The sequence below is a fragment of the Mesitornis unicolor genome, unplaced genomic scaffold, assembly GCF_000695765.1.
Source record: "Mesitornis unicolor isolate BGI_N332 unplaced genomic scaffold, ASM69576v1 scaffold34768, whole genome shotgun sequence".
NCBI lineage: Eukaryota > Metazoa > Chordata > Aves > Mesitornithiformes > Mesitornithidae > Mesitornis > Mesitornis unicolor.
Genome location: NW_010200400.1, coordinates 1 through 19,850, shown reverse-complemented (window position 1 = coordinate 19,850; position 19,850 = coordinate 1). Strand labels below are relative to the sequence as shown.

General features: G+C 40.6%; 1 protein-coding gene across 1 annotated transcript in view; it reads right to left on the bottom strand.

Annotated features, from left to right (window-relative positions):
- Positions 1–19,841, bottom strand: part of EMILIN2 (elastin microfibril interfacer 2) — a gene marked incomplete at its 5' end in the record, with an annotated part of 30,864 nt that extends 11,023 nt beyond the window's left edge. The window contains 3 exons of the mRNA XM_010189749.1: positions 2,458–4,389; positions 6,796–6,971; positions 19,717–19,841. Of these exons, the coding sequence (XP_010188051.1) occupies positions 2,458–4,389; positions 6,796–6,971; positions 19,717–19,841 (2,233 nt within the window). The remainder of the gene's footprint in view (positions 1–2,457; positions 4,390–6,795; positions 6,972–19,716) is intronic.
- Positions 19,842–19,850: the final 9 nt, after the last annotated feature.

The window sequence follows — 19,850 nt, the reverse complement described above, 5'->3', positions numbered from 1 at the left end:
TGTAACCAAAGCAAACTGCACTCCGCGTGGGATCTGGCTGCAAGACCACACTTCTGACTCCTGGAGAACTTAATTAATCTACATGGATAGACAGTAAATTAAAAGAAACCATTAACTTTAACATCGCTTTCAGTTTCGTGTCATTTGAAGAGCAATCATCCCTGCAGAGATGCACAGAATGCAATGAGAACAAATTACCCTACGAATTGTGGAGCTGGGGGCAGTCACCATTTAAGGTGGACAAAGAGCTGCTGGATTACCTTACAACAACTTGTTTTTGCTTCAGCCCTTCCAAAATCAAATGACACCATCTGAATACTATGATACACTGGCAAATAGTGAGTAGGAAAATCAATTCTGATCCACAGCCAGGACTGGAAGTTTTCTTTTCAAATGTCAATATCGGAGACGATGCTGCAGATCATGGACATAAAAACAGTTAAAGCCATACCCAATTCACATCGCAGAGTTCCTAAACTACTTCCAAAAAACGCTTTTTTGCCAAAATCTTTCTGCAGCTCCAGCCATCAACACTGACTCGGGCTGCTGTGCCAGACAGCGTTATTGTAATTGGAAACATTTGGGGACTGAAGCGTGCGCTTCACAAACCCTTCAGAGGCCAGAGGCGCCCCACAGCAGCGAGGGATGCTCAGTGTCTGCACCCTGGCGCCAGCACCAGCACCATCCTTCTTCCCCAGGCTTCAACACCCCATGGTGGATGGGGAGCTCTGCCCCAGAACGGCATTACGCTACGGAAACCCAGGCGCGCTGAGGCTCTTTAATGCTTTACAACGTTGTAAGAGAGGCTGATAAATACAACCCGTGAGGCTACTCAAACACCTGCTTTAAATAGCAGCAGAAAGATTACTGTGTGTATTTTGGACCTTTCTCCAGTGTTGGTCCCCAGTGCAAATTTATTTTGGGCAAGACGGATGAGAAGTAGGATTACATAATCATACCGTATTTTAATGGGGACTATGTCTGCTTTTGCGAGATCTAGGGGTGAAGGTCCTAACCCTGCTGAATTTATTGTATTTCGCCAAAAGAAATATCTGAGAATTGCAGACCCCCTGCATTCCCCTTCACTTCTTCCTTTAAAGGAAGAGAATCGTGTCTTCTTTTATTTCACACAACGGCTTCTAATCTCCGGAGGACTTTTGTAGCAAATACTGCAATACATTTGGTATTAAACAAACACCAGGAACAAATGCATCCATCACAGGCTTTCAAGTCTCCATCTTGAAGTTCTTCCCTGCATAAATTACTTTCAGACCTTTCTCAAAGCACAACTCGTCTGTTCAAGCAGGAGCGCTCACGGTCCCACACCTCATCTCCCCCACCCACCACCAGCTGCACCAGCCCACGGGCTCTTCCCGCAGCACCTCTTCTCCTAATTTAGGGCCAGGCACAGAAATCAGCTCCTTATTTATTTCACACGTGCACAGAACTGAAACCAGAAGCATCAACCGACTGAAGGGTGCAGTTTCAAAGCAGTCCCCAGCTCCTATCTTCCTGCATCACAATAACAGAAAAAAGAACTCCGCTTCCCACTGTAAACTTGGACTTCCTCAGACAAACAACCCATCACTGACATTTGGGAGCAAGAGCTGCAGAGGGAACTGTGTGACATCTGGCAAGGTCTCTAAACCTCCACGGCAAGGTTCACCAAGATGCTGAGGTTACCACTTCCTAGCATTCCTCTGCTCCTCTGCCACTCTAATGCAGACTTCAAAGCACCTGTGGAGGCAGATATGAGTCAAAATGTTTGACTACTAGCAGAAGTGGCTGAGGAGTGAAAACGCTGCCAGCTGGGGGGTGCATCTATTGCCAACTTGCCAAATATGTTGCGGAAATGCAAACCTTGGGAGAGCCACGAAGCAAAAGTCTTATACTGCCACACCAAGATATGCCAGAGCTTGTTTGCATAAGTCCTAAATCAAACAGTTGGTGGTGAATTATAATCATTAACTCATGTTATGAAAAAAACTTACAGAGAGTCTTAGCATAAATTTGAATCCCTTTGACTTTGCTTTTCTCCATTCACTTTTCAGTTTCCCCTGAGGAAACAAGAATAATCTCACACAACAAAATAAACCAAAAGTGAACTAAAAAATCAAATCAAATTAACTGGAATAATACTCACTGATAATTATTACTTAAAACTCACTCTAAACTCACTATCCAAAAATATTCGTTTTCCCACTCCCTTTATTCTGGCTCAAGGTAAACGTGAAAGCATGTAAGATTTCATTTTTTTATTTTTTGTGAGAATACTTTTAAAAGCATTTAAAAGTCCTCTATGGCATTCTAGAGCAAAGAGCCAAAATTAGAGTCACTGCAAAAACAAAGTAGAAATTGTGTAATATTAAACTTTTCCTCCCTTGTTTAGTTCCCTTGAAAATCATCTGGAAAAGAAAGCCAGTTGAAAAACAAACAAAAGCAGCATTTAAAACTTACTTGTGTCAGGCTGAGACTTCAGCATGCCTTCGATGTCTGTGGTGATTCTGGAGACCTGACTATGAAACTGTTGGACAGAATTTTTCAGGCCAGAAATATCAGCGGAATGAGACGCTACCGTCCCGTTCATTTCCCGGACGCAGTTCCACAAGCTGCTTACGTGCTTATTCAGACCTTCTTTGATCTTCTGCAAGCTGCCTGAAACAGAGTCCAGCTTGCCACAAACCTTTTCGACACGGGAGACTCTGCTCTCGACAGCCAAAATGCCCTCCTGGTTACCTTGGGTCTTTTCTTTGCACTTGCTAAGATCATTCAGGACGTGATCGTTCAGCTGTTCCAGTCTCTCTCTCACTTCACCACAGCAATTATCGCTGGGATGAGCAGTTTGGTTTGCAAACGTCCTCTGCATTTGGTCGATTTTTCGGAAGACACCTCGCTGTGTTTTTCTGCAGGTAGAATTGACGCCCAGAAGCTGCTCCTTGCAGCTATTCAAGCCATCTTGAAGATTCTTCACATCTTTATCCATGATATTTAGATTATACCGGAATACGCGCACATCTCTCTGCATTTTCTGGATGTCACGTTGGTTACCCTTAACTGAGTTGAGTTTCTCATTAAGAGAGCTATTTAGAGACTGCAGGAGAGCAGAGTTGTTCTCTGTTTTCAAAAGCAAGTGGTTGTATTTGCTGGTACAATTTTCTAGCTCTTTCTGAAGGTCCGTACCTTGTGGTGCTGACTGGCATTTATGCCCACAGAGGTTTTCCAGTGACAGCAGCTTGTTCTTCAGGAAATTAATCTCTGCTGTAAATTGCTCATTTGCAAATCCTGCGTCACTGGGAAAGATGGGCCCAGGATTAATAAACATTCCATCCGGGTCTGTGGTATTAGCGATCTCTAAAATAGTGCCACCTAGCCTGTCTTCTAGTGACCGCAGCTTTTGGTCAAACAGCTCTCTCAATTCGTCTACCTCAGCAGCTATAGCACCGCGGAGGGTTTCCTCGACGTAAAAGCAATGTTCTTCAGCATTTCGTTCCGTAACGTTCATCCTCGCGTCGAGCTCCTCCAGCCTCTCACCAAGCACGTCTTCTAGATCCGGAGTTGACAGTCGGCTGATTTCATTATCTATTCTGACGTTCAAGATCCTGTGTGCTTCCACCACTCTGTCAATCTTCCTATCTAAATCTTTTATCTGCTGGTCAAAGTCATTTCTCTCGCCCTCCTTGCAACAACTGGACTTGTTTGATGGAATCTGAGTTCGGAGAGTATTTATTTCTTTCCTCAAGTCATTCTCTTTTCCTTTTATAACATCGATTATCCCTAAACAGTTATTTTCATTGTCATCACACTGCTGCTGGATATCCTGCAGTTTGTATTCACAGGAGTTCTTCAGATCTGCCATTTTCTTTTCAAACCCATCCAGGATTTCCTGTCTGAGGGACTCAAATTTTGAGTCTATATACTCCTTATAGATATTGTCACTGGGCATGGTTATTGTAGGTCCTTGTGCTGCCTCCTGCAGTTGTTTTAATTGTCCTTCATAGCCTTTCACTTTTCCATTCAGTTCCTCCAGCTCATCATTCCTCAGCTTCAAGGCTTCTTTGACCTCGGCTAGCTCAGACTTTATATCTTCCATTTCAAACTCAATGAAAGGGTCTTTTTGATCTTTATTGCTGTGGAGTCCAGGCAGATGAATGGTGTCTGTTTCACCACCAACCACACTATCAGGCTCTGGGCGGTCGTAAAGGTTGTTCAGCCAAGTGACCAACATCTTACTCGCATCTTCTTGGACAGTCAACTTCAGGTTTTCATTCACGCCTGCCACGGAGGACTGAAGTTCAAGCACTGATCGTGTAAGTCTGAACAACTCATCCTCCAGAAACTGCATTTTCTTCTCATATGGTGGAGGTTCTGGTGCATCTGTTGGTTCTGCATCTGTTTCATGGAAATAACAAAGTCTGGATGTAAGTATTCCCAGAGGTACCTGTTTTAATCAGCTGAGGCTAATGTCATTCCTCTTTAAAGCCAGATAATGCTTCAAAATGCATAATGCTTGTTTCCTTTTCTATTCTTGTTTCTAGTAGTTTATAATTAAAATGTTATCAAAACACTCCAAACCAAAAGTTTTAGCACATTGACCAATTAATGACATGAGAGTACAATGGCAATGAAGAAATAAATTAGCAAGCAGAAACCTTCTCCTTATTCAGCAATGAATCTAAGCTGTAGCATATGTAACAGACCATTATAGATCCATACACATCACAACACCGCCTTAGAGCCACTGCATGCCCTGTAACAATAATTTGGGAGGTGCTTCTCCTCAATTCCCATTGAAAACTTAGGTGGCAATAATTTATATGCCTAAAGTGGGTTTGTGCTCCAGTCTTTTGCTGAACTGGGGTTCGAATACATGTACTGGATGGGGTTCTGCAAGATATCCCAAGTTATCACACCTGCTTCAAAAATACCTAATTATTTGACACATATTTAAGTAGGCAATAAAAATGTGTATAAAAGCATAAGCTTCTCACATCTGAAATAATTAAAGTAACCCCAATGCTATCCTCTTTGAACGAAAAAAAAAGGAGAAGCAGACTTCTAGCTGTGATCTACATTTTACCTAGCACAAATCAATTAATGAATGTGAAACCACCCTTCCCATCCATTTCTCATTGGCAGCATCCCATTTACAGAGCCACATACAATTCTGGATGTTCTGTTACAAGCAAAACGTGTAACAGTTGTAGCAAGTCCAGAAGAATGAAACATTATCAGAGATCAAGTATAAACTGCAGGAAAAGTCAAAGCAATTTGTTATTTAGGCTATAGGAGATGAGAATGAGGAGTGATATTCTGACCATTATCTGCAAACTGGTAGGGAATAAACTGTTTTCTGTACCCACTACTGATGGGACAGGAGTTCCATTATGCAATGCATAATTCAAAGACCTCTGCACAGTTACGGCATACTATTACATACATTAAAAGAAACAAATGACACAACAATGAAGTTAAGAAGCAGAAGTGAAAAAGAAAATATACTTCTTTAAATACAGCAGAAAACAGACATACAAGTTGTTAGCATTAGAATAACTCTTTCAGATGACAAGGAAACAACTAAGCATAAAATTTCCCTGACAAATTGTGACTATATTGTGTTGGAGTGCTGTTAATAGTTACATCTTCAGACAAAAGAATTTTAGCACTCAAAATTTAGGGTCTGAAGGACACGTAGTTCAAATTTTTCTTATTTTTAATCTGGATTTCAGCTTAAAGACATTACAAAGAAGGTAGGAAGTCACAAATGCACTCTTCAAGATCAGCAGGGCGGCCAATTCCCTTAATAATAAAAAACGTGTGCACACACAGAGTGTAGCTATTATGTACACACTGGGCTATTTTTGCATTGAATTACAGTTCTTTTAGGGTTTGAGCAGTAAGAAATTCTCTAGACACAAGTGGTGTGCAAGTTACTTGAAGATATCACAGACTTTTATTATCATCTTTTGGAACTAGTATATTAGGTGAGCTAACAAAATATTTTAAAAGCTTATTTTTAAAGCAGGTATGTAATCTATAGGACTGGGTTAAAACCATGTCTTCAGTTCCAATCCATTCCACAACACAAAAAACACAAGTGGAAATCTTGACTAAGCACTATGCATGACACTAATCTTCAACGGCATTGGGAAAAAAGTCCTTCAGAAGGAAACATCTCTTTATCATTTTTTGTTAATGCAGAAACCGCGTAATACTGCAGTAACAGCACTCCTCTTACCCTTTCAGAAGATACTATCTTACACAAACACACATCATTCGTTCATTCATTCATTCGTTCATTCTTTAAGGCATTTTTTCAGCAACTGGGTCTTATCATTAAGGCAGGTAATCAATCTGTAAAATCTGCACAAGCCCTTGAACAAACAAAACATAGCGAAATTTACAGGAAGCATTCTATTAGTACCTGTTCTTTCATGATTTAATAACAGTTCCTCTCAATATACATGTATCTCTTCCGAACATTGAAGAAACCACAAAAAACCTCATTTTAAATTATTACCAAAAAAACCCAACCTTAACACAAAGATTTTCCTGAACCATGAGTAGCCAGCCCATATTTATGGCCAGCAGCGTTCTACACCCAGCCCTTAGTTATTCTTTAGGAAATTCTCTGTATCAAGAGATGTCTATTATTTTCCCACTGAACAGTGCCTTCCATATGGCTTTTGTACCTGCCAGTAGTCGAGTTTAATAGAAACTATAACGGTTCTTATACTTAAAAGACAAAACAAGAAACCAGACGTGATCATGCATACCAAAATTCAAACAAAAAGTTACCCAAGCCTTTCTTCACAACAGCTTTTGCTGGTGTTGCAGGACGACGAGCAGTGTTTGGCTTTTCTGCTGGGCCTTCTCTGCAGTCCTCCCCTTTGTACCCAGGACAACACCTCCATTCCAGCTCTGTTACTGTCTTATATGCAATTGTGTACCGAGGCCTGAAACTCGTTCGGTATCTGCCAAAACAGAAAGCATTTTAAACAATCTGTTCTCTAATCTGCTATATAGATTAAACTGAAAAATTAACCAGGTTTTTTTTAAGGAGAATCAATTAATTTCACATATGTTTCATATTCTCCTTCAAACATAAATGAACAAATGTTTCTACTTGGGTTCTAAAGTTACCTGCATTCAACACAGTCATGCCAGGGAGAGCAAACAGGGCCACTGCAACAGGGGCTTTCCTGTATGAGAAGAGGGATAACGTGCTGTGGGAAGTGAAGGTTCGTCTCCATCAGAAACAGTAACCACCAGTGTATTACTCCATAAATTCGAAACCTTTTCCTTACAAACCCACCCACAGGCCTGCGCTGGCAGCAACTCCTCTTGACATCAAAAAGCATTTCTTTGTCCCACTTGTCTTTCCACAGTTTCCACTTAAACCGTTCCTCAGAGTCTGTATGCACAGAGCAGTCAAAGCGAGGAGGGATATTCCAGGGAAGGACAAAATGCTGAAAGCGTGAGTCAGATAAGGACATGAAAGGCTGAGTCAGATGAAAGCCTGCGACCAGCAAAGGAATCAACTCTTTCCTACTTCACTGCCCCAGTTAAGTTGAAGAGGGCCTTGCAGACAAAATCTGTGCATATATTATGTGCATACAACCTTAAGTTTCCATGATTAAACACTCAAAAGTTAATAAATGGCAAACTGATTCTGATTGTGGGACTTTTTTTAACCATAGACTTCTTCTTCCACAACTTTCCCTCAGTACAAACACTGCGTGTTGAACTGCAGTCAGACACTACAGTATCCCACCACACCACAGGCAGAGGCTCTGCTATTTTATAAAAACCGAATCAACTGAAGGCACAGCTCATTTTGAGTTGAGAGATAAGGAAAATAAATAAAACAGGGATTCATCACCTCAGCTCTGTAAATTGGTATACTTGGAACATATACTACAACAGAAACAAAAAAGTTACCCCAATTTCTCAGGTTAAAACAATTATCATACCACTAACAACCCCATCACATTTTCAGATCTTTTTTTCTCAAGATTATTTCAGATTAGAACAACAGCTTGCATCCATTAATGAATGTCAGGCTCACTTTATAGCTGAGGTGTCCCTAAAGCAGTAACACAGGCAAAAAAAAACCAACCAGAGGACAGCAACAAGGGGCTCTGCAACAGATTTCATGTACAGCCCGGCGGGGTTCACTGCGAGTGTATTTTGGGACAGAGAGGATGCAGTGCAGAATGGGCAACAAAAGCAGCCACGCTATCACAGTAAAAAAAAAATAACTACATGTTTCATTAAACATTTTCTTGTATTATCATGCAAAAATCATTATTGTTTAAAAATAATCAACAATCAGCTACCAAATGGAAGGAGTTAAATCTTACACTGACTGTGAAACAGTTTCTACTGGAAGTCAGAGTAGGAGCTGAACTGTTACTCTTCAAAGCTTTTCTGGCCATGCCTGCAAATAATTGTTGAAATAATACTGTATATTTTTATTCAGTATCTTTTACCTTCAGAGACAGAATTTTAATATAACATCCCACATCTGATAGCCATTTGCTGTTCCTTTTGGTAAGCTTCCCAGCAAACTTGGGGCAGGTGGGTTAAAATGTTAACTACTAATGATTAACTTGTTTCTTTTCCAACCACATCTTTCCCAGTTCTGCCACAATATATTCGGATTTTTGCACTCTGGAAATACTCAGTGCTTTTTTGCATTATTACTTTATCTACGACATCTCATTTAAGGGGAAAAAGTTACTTTGACTCGAGACAACATTTTTTTTCCAACTATTTTTGGGCCAAAATGTAATTTATTCTAGTAAGACTCTCTGGATTCCCTTCTCCTGTGAATCTTCACAGAAAGGCAGGGGTGGACTGGGCCATAAATCTGCTCATAACTGAAGTGGTTTGCTGTGGTTGTCACCTTTTCGGGTTCTGCCTTGGAGCACGTAAACTCAGAGTGGGTTTCCAATACTCCTTTACCTTCTAACAGCACACATGAAACAGCTGTAGACTGCACTCCAGCTCATCTTTTCTTTATGCAATTTTCACCAAAATATCTGCTGAATCCTGTTTTCAACTGTAAAGTACAGACATGCCTCCAGTCAAGTGCTTTAAAAATTAAATACAGGGGTGCAATGTAGAGGGTACCACTGGGAAAGAAAACATCCTGGCCACCAAGGAACTTCCTTTTCCTTCTCCCTTATCTAAAGTAGTGAATAATATCGATTTGATCCCCTTCCTTCCAAGTAGCTGCTGGAGTCAGAGGAACCACAGGATTAGCCAGATACTTTAGTGTTTTTGAAGTGGTTTGAAGTCATTACAACCTCTCTCACAACCACCACATTACTGAAATGCAAACTTTGGACTTCCAGATCCATTTTCACATGCCGGAAATGGTTGTACATACTTTTCTCTGACTTCCATAAAACCCCTGACTGCTCCAAACTTTGTGTGTGTTCCTCTCTATGCTTTCAGGGCCAGACTCCTTCCAGAAAATTGCGGTGTTTTTGCTATCTTCAGACACCATTAAGATACATTTCTCTGGCTTTTTCCTAAAAACGTTTTAAGAATATATATAAGTATATATAAATAAATTACAAGACACAACTAAATACAGAACAAGAATATAAACAAATTGAAGGAAACCAAGCTTAGTATTTTTCATATGTGCAAATTATAAAACTTTTCCAAAGTCCATCTTAAAAATAAAAAATAAGCAAGTTCAACATTCTCGTTCTTTTTTATTTCATAGATTCATAATCCTAGTAGGCACAAGATGTTTTACTACGATTTAATACAAAAATTATTTAAAATGCAGAAGAATCCTTGCATTCTAAATTATAAAATATAAACACATCTATCTACAACTTTTCAAATGTCGTAGAAGTCTATTCCTTACAAATTCTTGCAAGTCTGAGAGCTCAAGCAAATACACAAATTGGATCTGTTTTGATTTCAGCTATGGCACGTCAAATACAGACTAACCTGAATCCTAAACCACAATTCTCCTAGAGCAAAAATAAGCTAAGATCAAAATGCTTCAAAATCTAGATGTAGAACAGCTTTCATATTTTACATCTTGAACTACGGTAACAAGACAGCTATACTGGCTCAGAAATTAAATCTGGATTTACTTAGCAAGAACTAACAGCTAGCCCCATTTCCTTCAGCAAGGCTAGACAGGTTAAGGCTGGGAAACAGGAACTTCCCCTGACACTTTTCTAATTTGAAGCCAGTCACATAAAAGTTTCCTAAAAATCACAGCTTCACTGCTTCAGCTCCTCTACTGATGCTTCATACACAGTTGTGGAAGCCGCTTGTGCAAGGAATGGCGTCACCGTGCCAGCACCATCCAGATGTGCTGATAAATGACAGCCACCAGCCCAAGGCAGATCCTCGTTCATACGCCAGGTTTTTTAAAGCTTTACTCACTCAGTGGATTTCAGTGGTGGAGCTGGAGACTTCCAGGAATTTCCCAGGGTATAACAGTCCAACAGCACTGAACACAGCTATATTCTTGGTTACAGTTCTAACAAAACACAACATAGCTTACTACTAGGGACCACCTCCTGAGGTTAATTTATGGTTCTACATATTTTAATGACATAGGACTGGGAGCTACTAGAATATACTAATTAGCCATGTCTTTATTCATATCTGCGGTATTCTGAATCCAATTGCTCACTCATAGTCACAGCAAACACAGAAGATACAAACACAAATGTACAAACATGCAAAACGCACTCAGCCTGCCAGGATGGAAGAAATGTCTCTTCTCTATGAAGCTGGGGAGTTACATGGTTAGAACACAACGTGCCCAAATTTCTCATCTTTTATCTCACAGGTGTGAATCTTTACACAGTTACCTAGGGAGACAATTCAGTCAAAAGCGTTCACAGAAATTTCATACAGTCCCTTGAAGAACTCAGGTTCCACTTTAACGCCTGTATATGCTGCAATATAATTAAAAAATAGTTACACATTAAATCTTCCTCCACTTGAATTGGATTTCTGCTGTTCAAGTGTTAATAAACACAATTATTTTTACAAGTGTCTCAAAGATATTTTTTTAAAAACTCTTATATGGTTAAAAGCTACATGCAATACACCAGCATTTATTGTGCCTCATCACCCCATCCTTTTGTGGACTTTCAGTCCAAGACGACTGTCATATCCCTTTGGTGAACTATGCTAAATACTACAAATTAAATCATTACTTTAGAAAGCATGAATAAAGGGTGATTTCAACAGTCTCTAATCTTTCCTCGCAACAGAGGAAATAAGAACAGCTGGTTTTTAGGAGTCTTTCTACAACAGGCTTGTAACTACCAATGCATACTACCTTCACCACTGATTCAACATGCTGATCAAATGAGAAAACACATTCAGAACACCAACGCAAACCTCCACTGCTAATATCCGAGTATTTCGCAGCTGAAATAAAGCCATACAGTGTGGCAATAGTATTCAAATATTCTTCCTCTTTGAGAGAAAAGCATTTTCTTTGGAATATGCTTAATGAAAAATACATGTTTGCTGCAAATGCTAGACATTTTGATCAGGGAACAAGCTATAATTTTCTCACAGTGCTAAACCACAGAAGGAAGCAGTTAGCACTGATACTTGGAATGTCACCTAATAGCGATAAAACAAATCAAAAACATTTGGATGAAGCTGGTGGGAAAACATATGGCTCAGTTCCGTAAGCAGATATTAACATTCAACCTTTAGGGAAATGCATGGAGATAAGTGCCACCACATCCTCACTGTGAGGAAGGGACTGCAGAATCAGCATTATGCTTCGAAACAAGCAGTGTAGAAAATGTTTATTCTGAGCACAAAACTTCAAGGTTGGTCCAAAATTCTGTAGTCACTGGAACAGATCCCATAACTTCAGCAGCCTGCAAATGACGGTCTGATTGAATAGAAGATAGTGAATCTTTACTATTTAATGATGTTACTGAATATGGATCCGTGTTTTATAAATTATACAGTCTGCTCTTGCATGTCCCAGCCATCCAAATCTCCAACATACTGCAATGAGAGTGCTGAAGTAGGACATAGACATTCCCCAGAAATACTACCTAGAAGATATAATTAAATACAATCGTATTTTGATCAAACATTTTTTATTTTGTAGGCTGCAAATGCTTCCACTGAGAATACACCTAAGTTGGCCATTTATACTACACAGCTACTAAACCAGCATCAGCTGATCCCAAGATTCCTCATTCCCAAGAGTGCAGGCCTAATTGCAGCTCCTACAAAAGATGGCAGAAATCTCAGGTCCACTGATATCACAGAGCATTTGAGCGATTGTCCGTAACAGTGAGTTTCAGTACACCTGAATTTCAGGTGCCTACTGTGTAGGTATGTTCAAGTTCATCCCCATGGACAGCAGACAACCCAAGTTAGGGTGAGATGAATCCCACTTCTGCTTTTCTTTTCTTTTATAAACTTGCTACTACACAGCAGCATTGGCAGCTAGCTTGTGTTTCAGCTCACAGATGAGCTTAATTTGAGAAAAATGTGTCTTTACTAAGAGTTTATCCTAAGGCATTACGGCAAGCAGTGGAAAGATGTTTTGACAGGAATAGATTAGCCTAACAGAAGTCTAGGTATTCAGTGAAAGAAATCCGGGGAGTCAGTAAGAAATCCAAATTATACTCTGTGGCAAAAATGTATTGAAAAAGAATCTTAGTGAATCCTAAAATAGTTTTTGATTTTGATCTGGCATTAGAGACACTAAGCTGCTTCTTACAGGTGGACTTAAGAAAGTCTCATCTTTCCTCTGCTACTCTTCCTTTAGCTGGCATTTTTGCTTTCCAGAATTTATAGAGAAGGTCAGCACACGTGTTTGCAGGCATTGAGGTCTGGGGAATTACTTTTCCTTCAAAAACCTGCCACTAACTTTATTCACTAACCAAAGGCCTGGCCCTGTCACAGCCATCTCTATCGAAGCTGCCAACAGGCCGTGCTCAGATCTTTACATAACATAATAATCGGGCCCCAATACACATTAGCAAAAGCAAGCAGAGAGTGTTTAAAAATTGTCTGCCCTGGGAAAAACACAATTTTGAGGCACTCCTGTGGAATACATAAAATTATGATGACCTCCACTAGCACATGTTACCACGGAGGCTCAGCTTCTCCAGGCATGCACAGGCACACAAGGGTGTTTTTAATAAGAGTTGAGCATTTTTTGTCTTCTACCTGTTCTTGTATTCTTCTGCCCCTCTTACTGAAAAACCTCCAATGTGCCATCATTCCTTACTGATACAGGGAATTCTGTTGCCACTCATCACAGTTAGAATTCTTCTATTAAAACAAAAAAAAAAGAGATTCAAAGTGCAATTTTGTATCTTGGTTGCGACATGTTTCTTCTTGGGAAGAAACAACCAAGAGACTGCACACTCTTAGACATATCCCTATGTCTCATACTAGCGCTTTGTTTTTCCAGCATTATGTGTTTGTGTGTGTGTATGGATATACGAATATCCATGCACGACCACCCTCTAAGCAACCAAAGATTTTATTCTTAAAAAGCTGACCACTGAAATCCAGTAAGGAATGCCCAAAATATAAGTTTCAGGTTTGAAATTTTAAAACTCTTAATGTTCAAGAGTCACTACCCCTAAAAGCTATTAGGCATTCTTTTCTAATAAGCAGAGAAACTGAGACATAGGATGTATTTACGTAACTGACAGCCACGCTCAGCCTGTGGCAAGGCTCAAAGCAGAGCTTCAATTTTGGGATTTCCAAACTTGAGTTACTTTACACAGTACCTTGGTTAGTAAGCCAGTAAGTAAGTAAGTAAGCTTGGTTACCTGCATAGTAAGCTTCTAAAAACCTACTCAGTAAAATGGGATAGAAGAACCCTGAAAATAACAGTGCTTTCAAAAAGATTTTAGACAAATTTTGTAGAGCAGCACTGTCATGTAGTCTAAAAGTGAAGGAATAATTTCACAAGAAGTTATGTGTTGACAACATCCTCACCTGCCTCTTCCAGCACCAGGGACCACGTTTCTCGCCTTATAGCAGTGGAAAGGCCAAGTAAGGATGCAGATGCTTCTGATAAAGCTGCCTGAGAGACACAGCTCCAGCAGTAGCTCTTCTGCTTCTCTGTCCATGAAATAAGCTTATTTCTAGGATCATGCCAAAACAGAGCCACTGCTGACAGAAAATCTGAAAACATACATAGATAGCATAGAGAACCAATACTTTTATGAATGCAAGAGCTAACCTGTGGCATTAGCTGGGACCCCAACTATCAGCATAAAGTGCAGCATTGTTTGAGAGCTGATACTTCTCAAGACACCAGGTCAAAAGTGAACCGGAGTGGAGAGAAAAGATGACATGTGAATGTAAAAAAGAAGTCACAGAGGAGTAATCATCTTCAATGTGTAAAACTGGCACTAACCACTTCTGAACAGAGCAGAATGTTCCTCAGTTATTTGGGTGATTTATGACAAAATAGGCCTTAAACAGGTCAGCAGCTCCCTACAATTAACAATTTATTGTTTTGGCAATAGTTTGGTGCTTAACAGAAGAGGCCCTAGACCTCCAGGTCACACATTTCTCAAACCAGAGAAGTACAAAAACTCTAATAATTTACATCAATGTGAACTGGGGAGCAGTTTGTGATTTTTTTGTATTATTGCAACAAACTCGAATGATGTGTGAAATGGAAATTCCCCATCCAGTTCACAGAGAAGAAAGACTCTGTTGGGTTCAGTGCGTGGAGGCAGAGATGCAGAGTTTCAAGCTGAGGGAGACAGCCAGGAAAGTTTACCACACCCAGCAGGCGCTCACAGATTTTCAAACAAGCACTCCAGGAAACTGAAGTACATTCTCAAGTTTTTTAAGTTTCCTTACTGTTTTCAATGCACAAGCCCTTAGGCTAACCTCCCTATGTAGTTAGCTAGCTGGAGCCTGTACAAAGAAATTCTGGCTTCATACAAAATATACTGAGTAGGAAAAAAAATCCTAAAGACCTTTCTAGATACTTGGAGGGGAAACATTAAAGAGCCCTTATTTTCCCTTCAACTTTTGTGCATCCTGAAAGTTTTTCTTACGAGATATGCATTTCTAGAAGCCAGTGGCAAATGTACCCTGTGCTGACTTGTATACCTTGAGTTTTATCCTGCCTGGTGCTGAGCACTCTGACACTGGTCTCTATGCTTAATTTTTAGCAACTGAACAGTCTCAGAGCAAACTACATTGGCACTGTTGAAGGGCTGAAAACTACATATGGATTTCCTACATGTTAACGGACCCGGGCTGATGTGCTCCACCCAGGTTGTTCTGGGGTTGCCCAAAATGGTAAATCAATGAAGACATTTAACTTGAACTGGAAGTCTGATATGCTGTCTTTCAGCAATCAGACTTCCACTTTTACTCAATATTATTGATTAATAAACACTGAATACTGCTTATTAAAAGCTGTGTTACTCACAAGTAGTCAACTATCCTGGTATTTATGATTGTAGAAAACTAGCAGTAACAGTCTCTAAAATTATTTCAATCTTTTGCCTTAAATCTTCCTGTTGGCAATGATTAAAACCATGATTACTTTGGCAGCGGGCTTATTTACAGTCATTTGAAACCATTAAATGACAAGAACTTGGAAAATATTGCTCAATGAGAGATTTGGAGAGGCTTGCTAATTTAGCTATTGATTCATTCATCATTCTCTTGACCATTTTCTACGTCTGCGCAACCTGAGTTTGTTTATTATACGTTTATCATTAGTGTTAAGACGAGAAGCTCACAATAAATCACAAAATCCACTTCTCACAAGCTAAGGGCAGGTGACCCAACTTGTTATACACTTGAACACTCAAATAACTTTCCTCACAGCAGAATTAATGGGGGCTGGTACTTTAATTAGGGGATCTGATAAAACATCCTTTCCTCAAGTCCCTGAGCAATCTGATCTAACTTTGAAGCTGGCTCTGCTGTTAGCCTGGGGCTGTGGGAGGGTGACGTGACCTCCAGAGGTTCTTCCCAATCTAAAGTTTTTCTATTTGATTTACTACCTCTCATGGGAAAGTCCCATTTGCCAGTTCTGAAGCAAAGATGGAAAGCCAGAAAGCACCCTTCTGCTTCAGCTGCTTCAGTTCACTTCAAACTCTAAAATTAAAGCCTTACCGGTGAAAGGGGCTCTGCCCAAAAATGCTAGGCTATAAATTGGTGCCCCTATGGTACTCCAAGGTGTCCCAACAGACTCTGCAGCACAAGAGGCAAAACAAACAACTGGTACAGCAACATAATTCCCTGAAGCAGCTACACTGACCAGAGGATGGCCAAGAGAAGTCACAACCCTAGTGAGTGTGTAGGAACCAGCCAGAAGGGCAATGAATTTTTCCTTTAAAATCAGACAACATTAGAGACAAATTGCTAATAATGCTAATTAAGTTACTTAACCATTTGTAAGAAAGCTAGAAAAGAAACAAAAGAACTGTAAGGTCAGTTATTTATGAAGCAATACTACACTTCAAAACACACAAGTTCTTTTTAGTCTGTAAAAACACTAATATTTTCGTATCAGTATCTTTCAGTCCAGTGACCCACTAACAGCAAAGTTCCTCCCTCCTTTGCTAGTCGCAGTTTTAAGAAAAATAAATCAGGAGCCCCCACATACTTCAAAGGGAACATACTTCAAAGGGCCCTTCTGCTTTTTCTTTCTACTCCCTCTCTTCCTATCTCTTAAGCAGCCACACTTCAACTCACATTTATCCTTGACACCCTAATCGGCCAAGGCACTCACTAACTTTTCAGTAAGGAAACGCACTCTTGAGCCCAAATACCTATATAACAGGGAAACAATGAAGTGTAATAATTTCCTGAATTTCAATTTAACATTTCAGGAAATAAACCCTGTAGCCAAGTTGAAATTACAGCTAATACAGGAGTAATATTAACAATTTGGCTACAGGGATTGACTGCACAGGAGTGCAGTCACTCCAACAGTGGGATTGTTGGGGGTTTTTTCAGACAAATGATATTTTAATGGGCTTAAAGTGGAGATAAAACCAGAGCTTTCTATTTCTAAAAAAAATATAATTTAAAAAAAAATCAGTGCCGACTATAATCCATACCTGCAATACACACTGTCTTGTATGTGAAGAACATGTGGAATTCAGGAGTACACTGTATGCTTAAGGCATATAAAACGCAGTGAGCTTTTTAATTCATGTTAATTGTTATGCATAACCTAGACTGTACCTAGACACAAGAAGGGCTCTTTAAACCTTGTCTTAAACCAATTCAAATCAACAGTAAATTCACCGACTGATTAAAAAAAGCCCTAATAGTACTTAAGTACTAATTAAACCCATACATCTATGATACTGTTAACAAACTCTCTGTTTGATTTGGATCTTACTGTCCCCACTGTCTGCAGCAGAATGAGCTCTTAGATGAACTGTGGGTAACAGGAGGACACTACACAGGGACTGCAGTTTATTCCAATGAATATCTGCTATTTAGTTCATTTTTAACTTCTCCTTGTAAGTGTATAAAGGAAAAAAAGAGTAATTTCAGAAAAGCCCTCACAGTAATTTCTTTCTTGCTTTTAAAGCTCTTTCCTGTCCTATTTTTGTCAACATTAGCTAAGAAACATATATAAACACATCATGTTATTCAGACCACTACTCCTACTGAATTAGACAATACTTTTCACAGGAATAAGTCAGGGGTTTGCAGGATTTGAACCATGTATTTCAAATGCTTTGGATTAGTTCCTTTCTCTGCCATTAAGAGAACGTGTAAACCAGCAACAGACAGAAAAGTCACAGCCCATAAACAAGAGTTTTGAACATAACAACATTTCAAGATTCTAACATTCCAGCTGCTTTCAGTGTTAATCAGATGGTGCTGTGATAGGTACTTAAAAGTATTTTATACTAAGAATAAGGAATTATTTTGCAGTTGCCATTATGTTTATGAAGAAAATAACAGTGATGTTCACCAAAAAAGTCAAATTGAGGACATAAAGGCTTATGTGAAGTATCTAATTCCATTCTCAAAAGAATAACAAAAAAAACCCCCATGAGATCGGCCACAGCAGGCAAGACCAAATGCCTGTTTAGCCCCATATTCTCTCTCTGACAGCAGCCAACTCCAGATGTTTAGAAGCACAAGGACAGACAATGCCTTTTCACAGGACTACAGAGTAATCTGGAAGGGATGGCACTTCTGGAGGTCATCCAGTCCAGCCTCCTGCTCAAGCTGGGCTTCCTCTTCTGACTCCTGCCAAAGATCTCACTCATTCAAGCATTTCTTGGTTCAGGAACTTCTTGAGCTAGAAGCAATGCCTCTGCACTTTCTTCATTATGTACTACCAGACAGTCCGAGAAAATCCTAATTGACCGCCTCTGAAATTCCTTATCTTAATGGTTGGTGATTTATGTGTTCAGAGAGTTCAGTTTCAACCACTCCTCACTCCTCCATGTCTCCACTACCGAGACTCTGCGCAGAGGACACACCCCATCACACAGCCCATAAACTCAGTCAGAAGTCTAAAATGCCCAGTTCACTCCAAAGAGAAACAAGGGAAATTACACAGGACAGTGTTACTCAGCTGTCTGCTGCCTTTGTTATTTCCCTCAAATTCCAGTGTTTATATACTTCAATAGATAAAAGCTGGGTTTTTTTACAAAAATAACAATTCAAACAATCAGAAAATGGTACATTTGAATGCCAAACACCCAACACCTATTGTCACAGGCCCCAGGGCAGCAGTGTCATCAATGACCACAGCCTTATTTCAGTAGCATCCAGGACCTAACAGTATCAGTCTCATTCTGTATTGTTAAAATAAAAACTATTTATTCTTTGTTGTAAAAAAATCCTCACCATCATCTCAGGTCAACTCCAAGCCTAATCCCATAAAAATCTATGGGTGCCCTTTCACTGACTTCTACAGGATGTGAAATTGTTTCACAGATTGCTTATCACATACAGCTTTCAAACAGAAGTATGCAAATACTGCTGCTTTTCAAGTGGGGAAACTGAGGAAAGGGGATTTGCCTGAGTTTAGCCAGAAGGTGAGATACAGCTGTTCCCTGACTCCTGTGGTACCTGTGGGCTCACACAGCCTCGCTACAGCACACCATGCTGATAGGTGGTCAGTCTACAGATTATCACAAGGTCACCCCCATAAAAATCTCTGCACTGGCCGCTCTTCTCTCTGGTCAACTGGCAGGGACACACAGATTGTAAATGTGCTGGCTCCCATTCCTGGCTCTCCCTCACCGTTACACACTGATCCAGCAACACAGAGCAACCACAAAACCGGTTTTGAGCGCCGCTCTATGCTGGCAAATCTAAACCAGGGTGCGTAGGTGCGCTCCCAGCAGCTGCTGGCGTTCCTGCCGCCCGTGGAAAGCAGCCCGCATGCTCCCTGCAAGCCCCACCACGCCGCCGTACCGAGGTGCGACGAGGGGTGCCAGCACAGCTCCTTTTCGACTGGCTGTACGGACCAACAAGGCGCTCAATCTGGCTCTAATTAGCTCCGGCAGCCGTATGTTTGCAATAAGAGCGAGCGCTTTGTTCAAGGCGTGCTGGGGAGCACAAGGCTGTACGCACCCTCCCGTCCCGGCCGTATGCTTTTATTGGGGTGTCGGGCACGGCCCCGAGCGCGGCAGCAAGCGACCGCTTCTCCACCGAGGCTTTAGCAGTGGGTGGCCGAGTGCTTCCCCTCCCGACGTCGCCTTCTCGGCTACTTACACCGGGCTGGGCTGGCAGGGGAACTGGTTCCAGGCGCACTTATACTGGGCCTGGACGTAGCTCTCTGTCCCGTCCAGCACCGAGCAGCTCACATTCTTGTTCACGATGTAGGCGCACCAGTTCCTGAGGAGAGG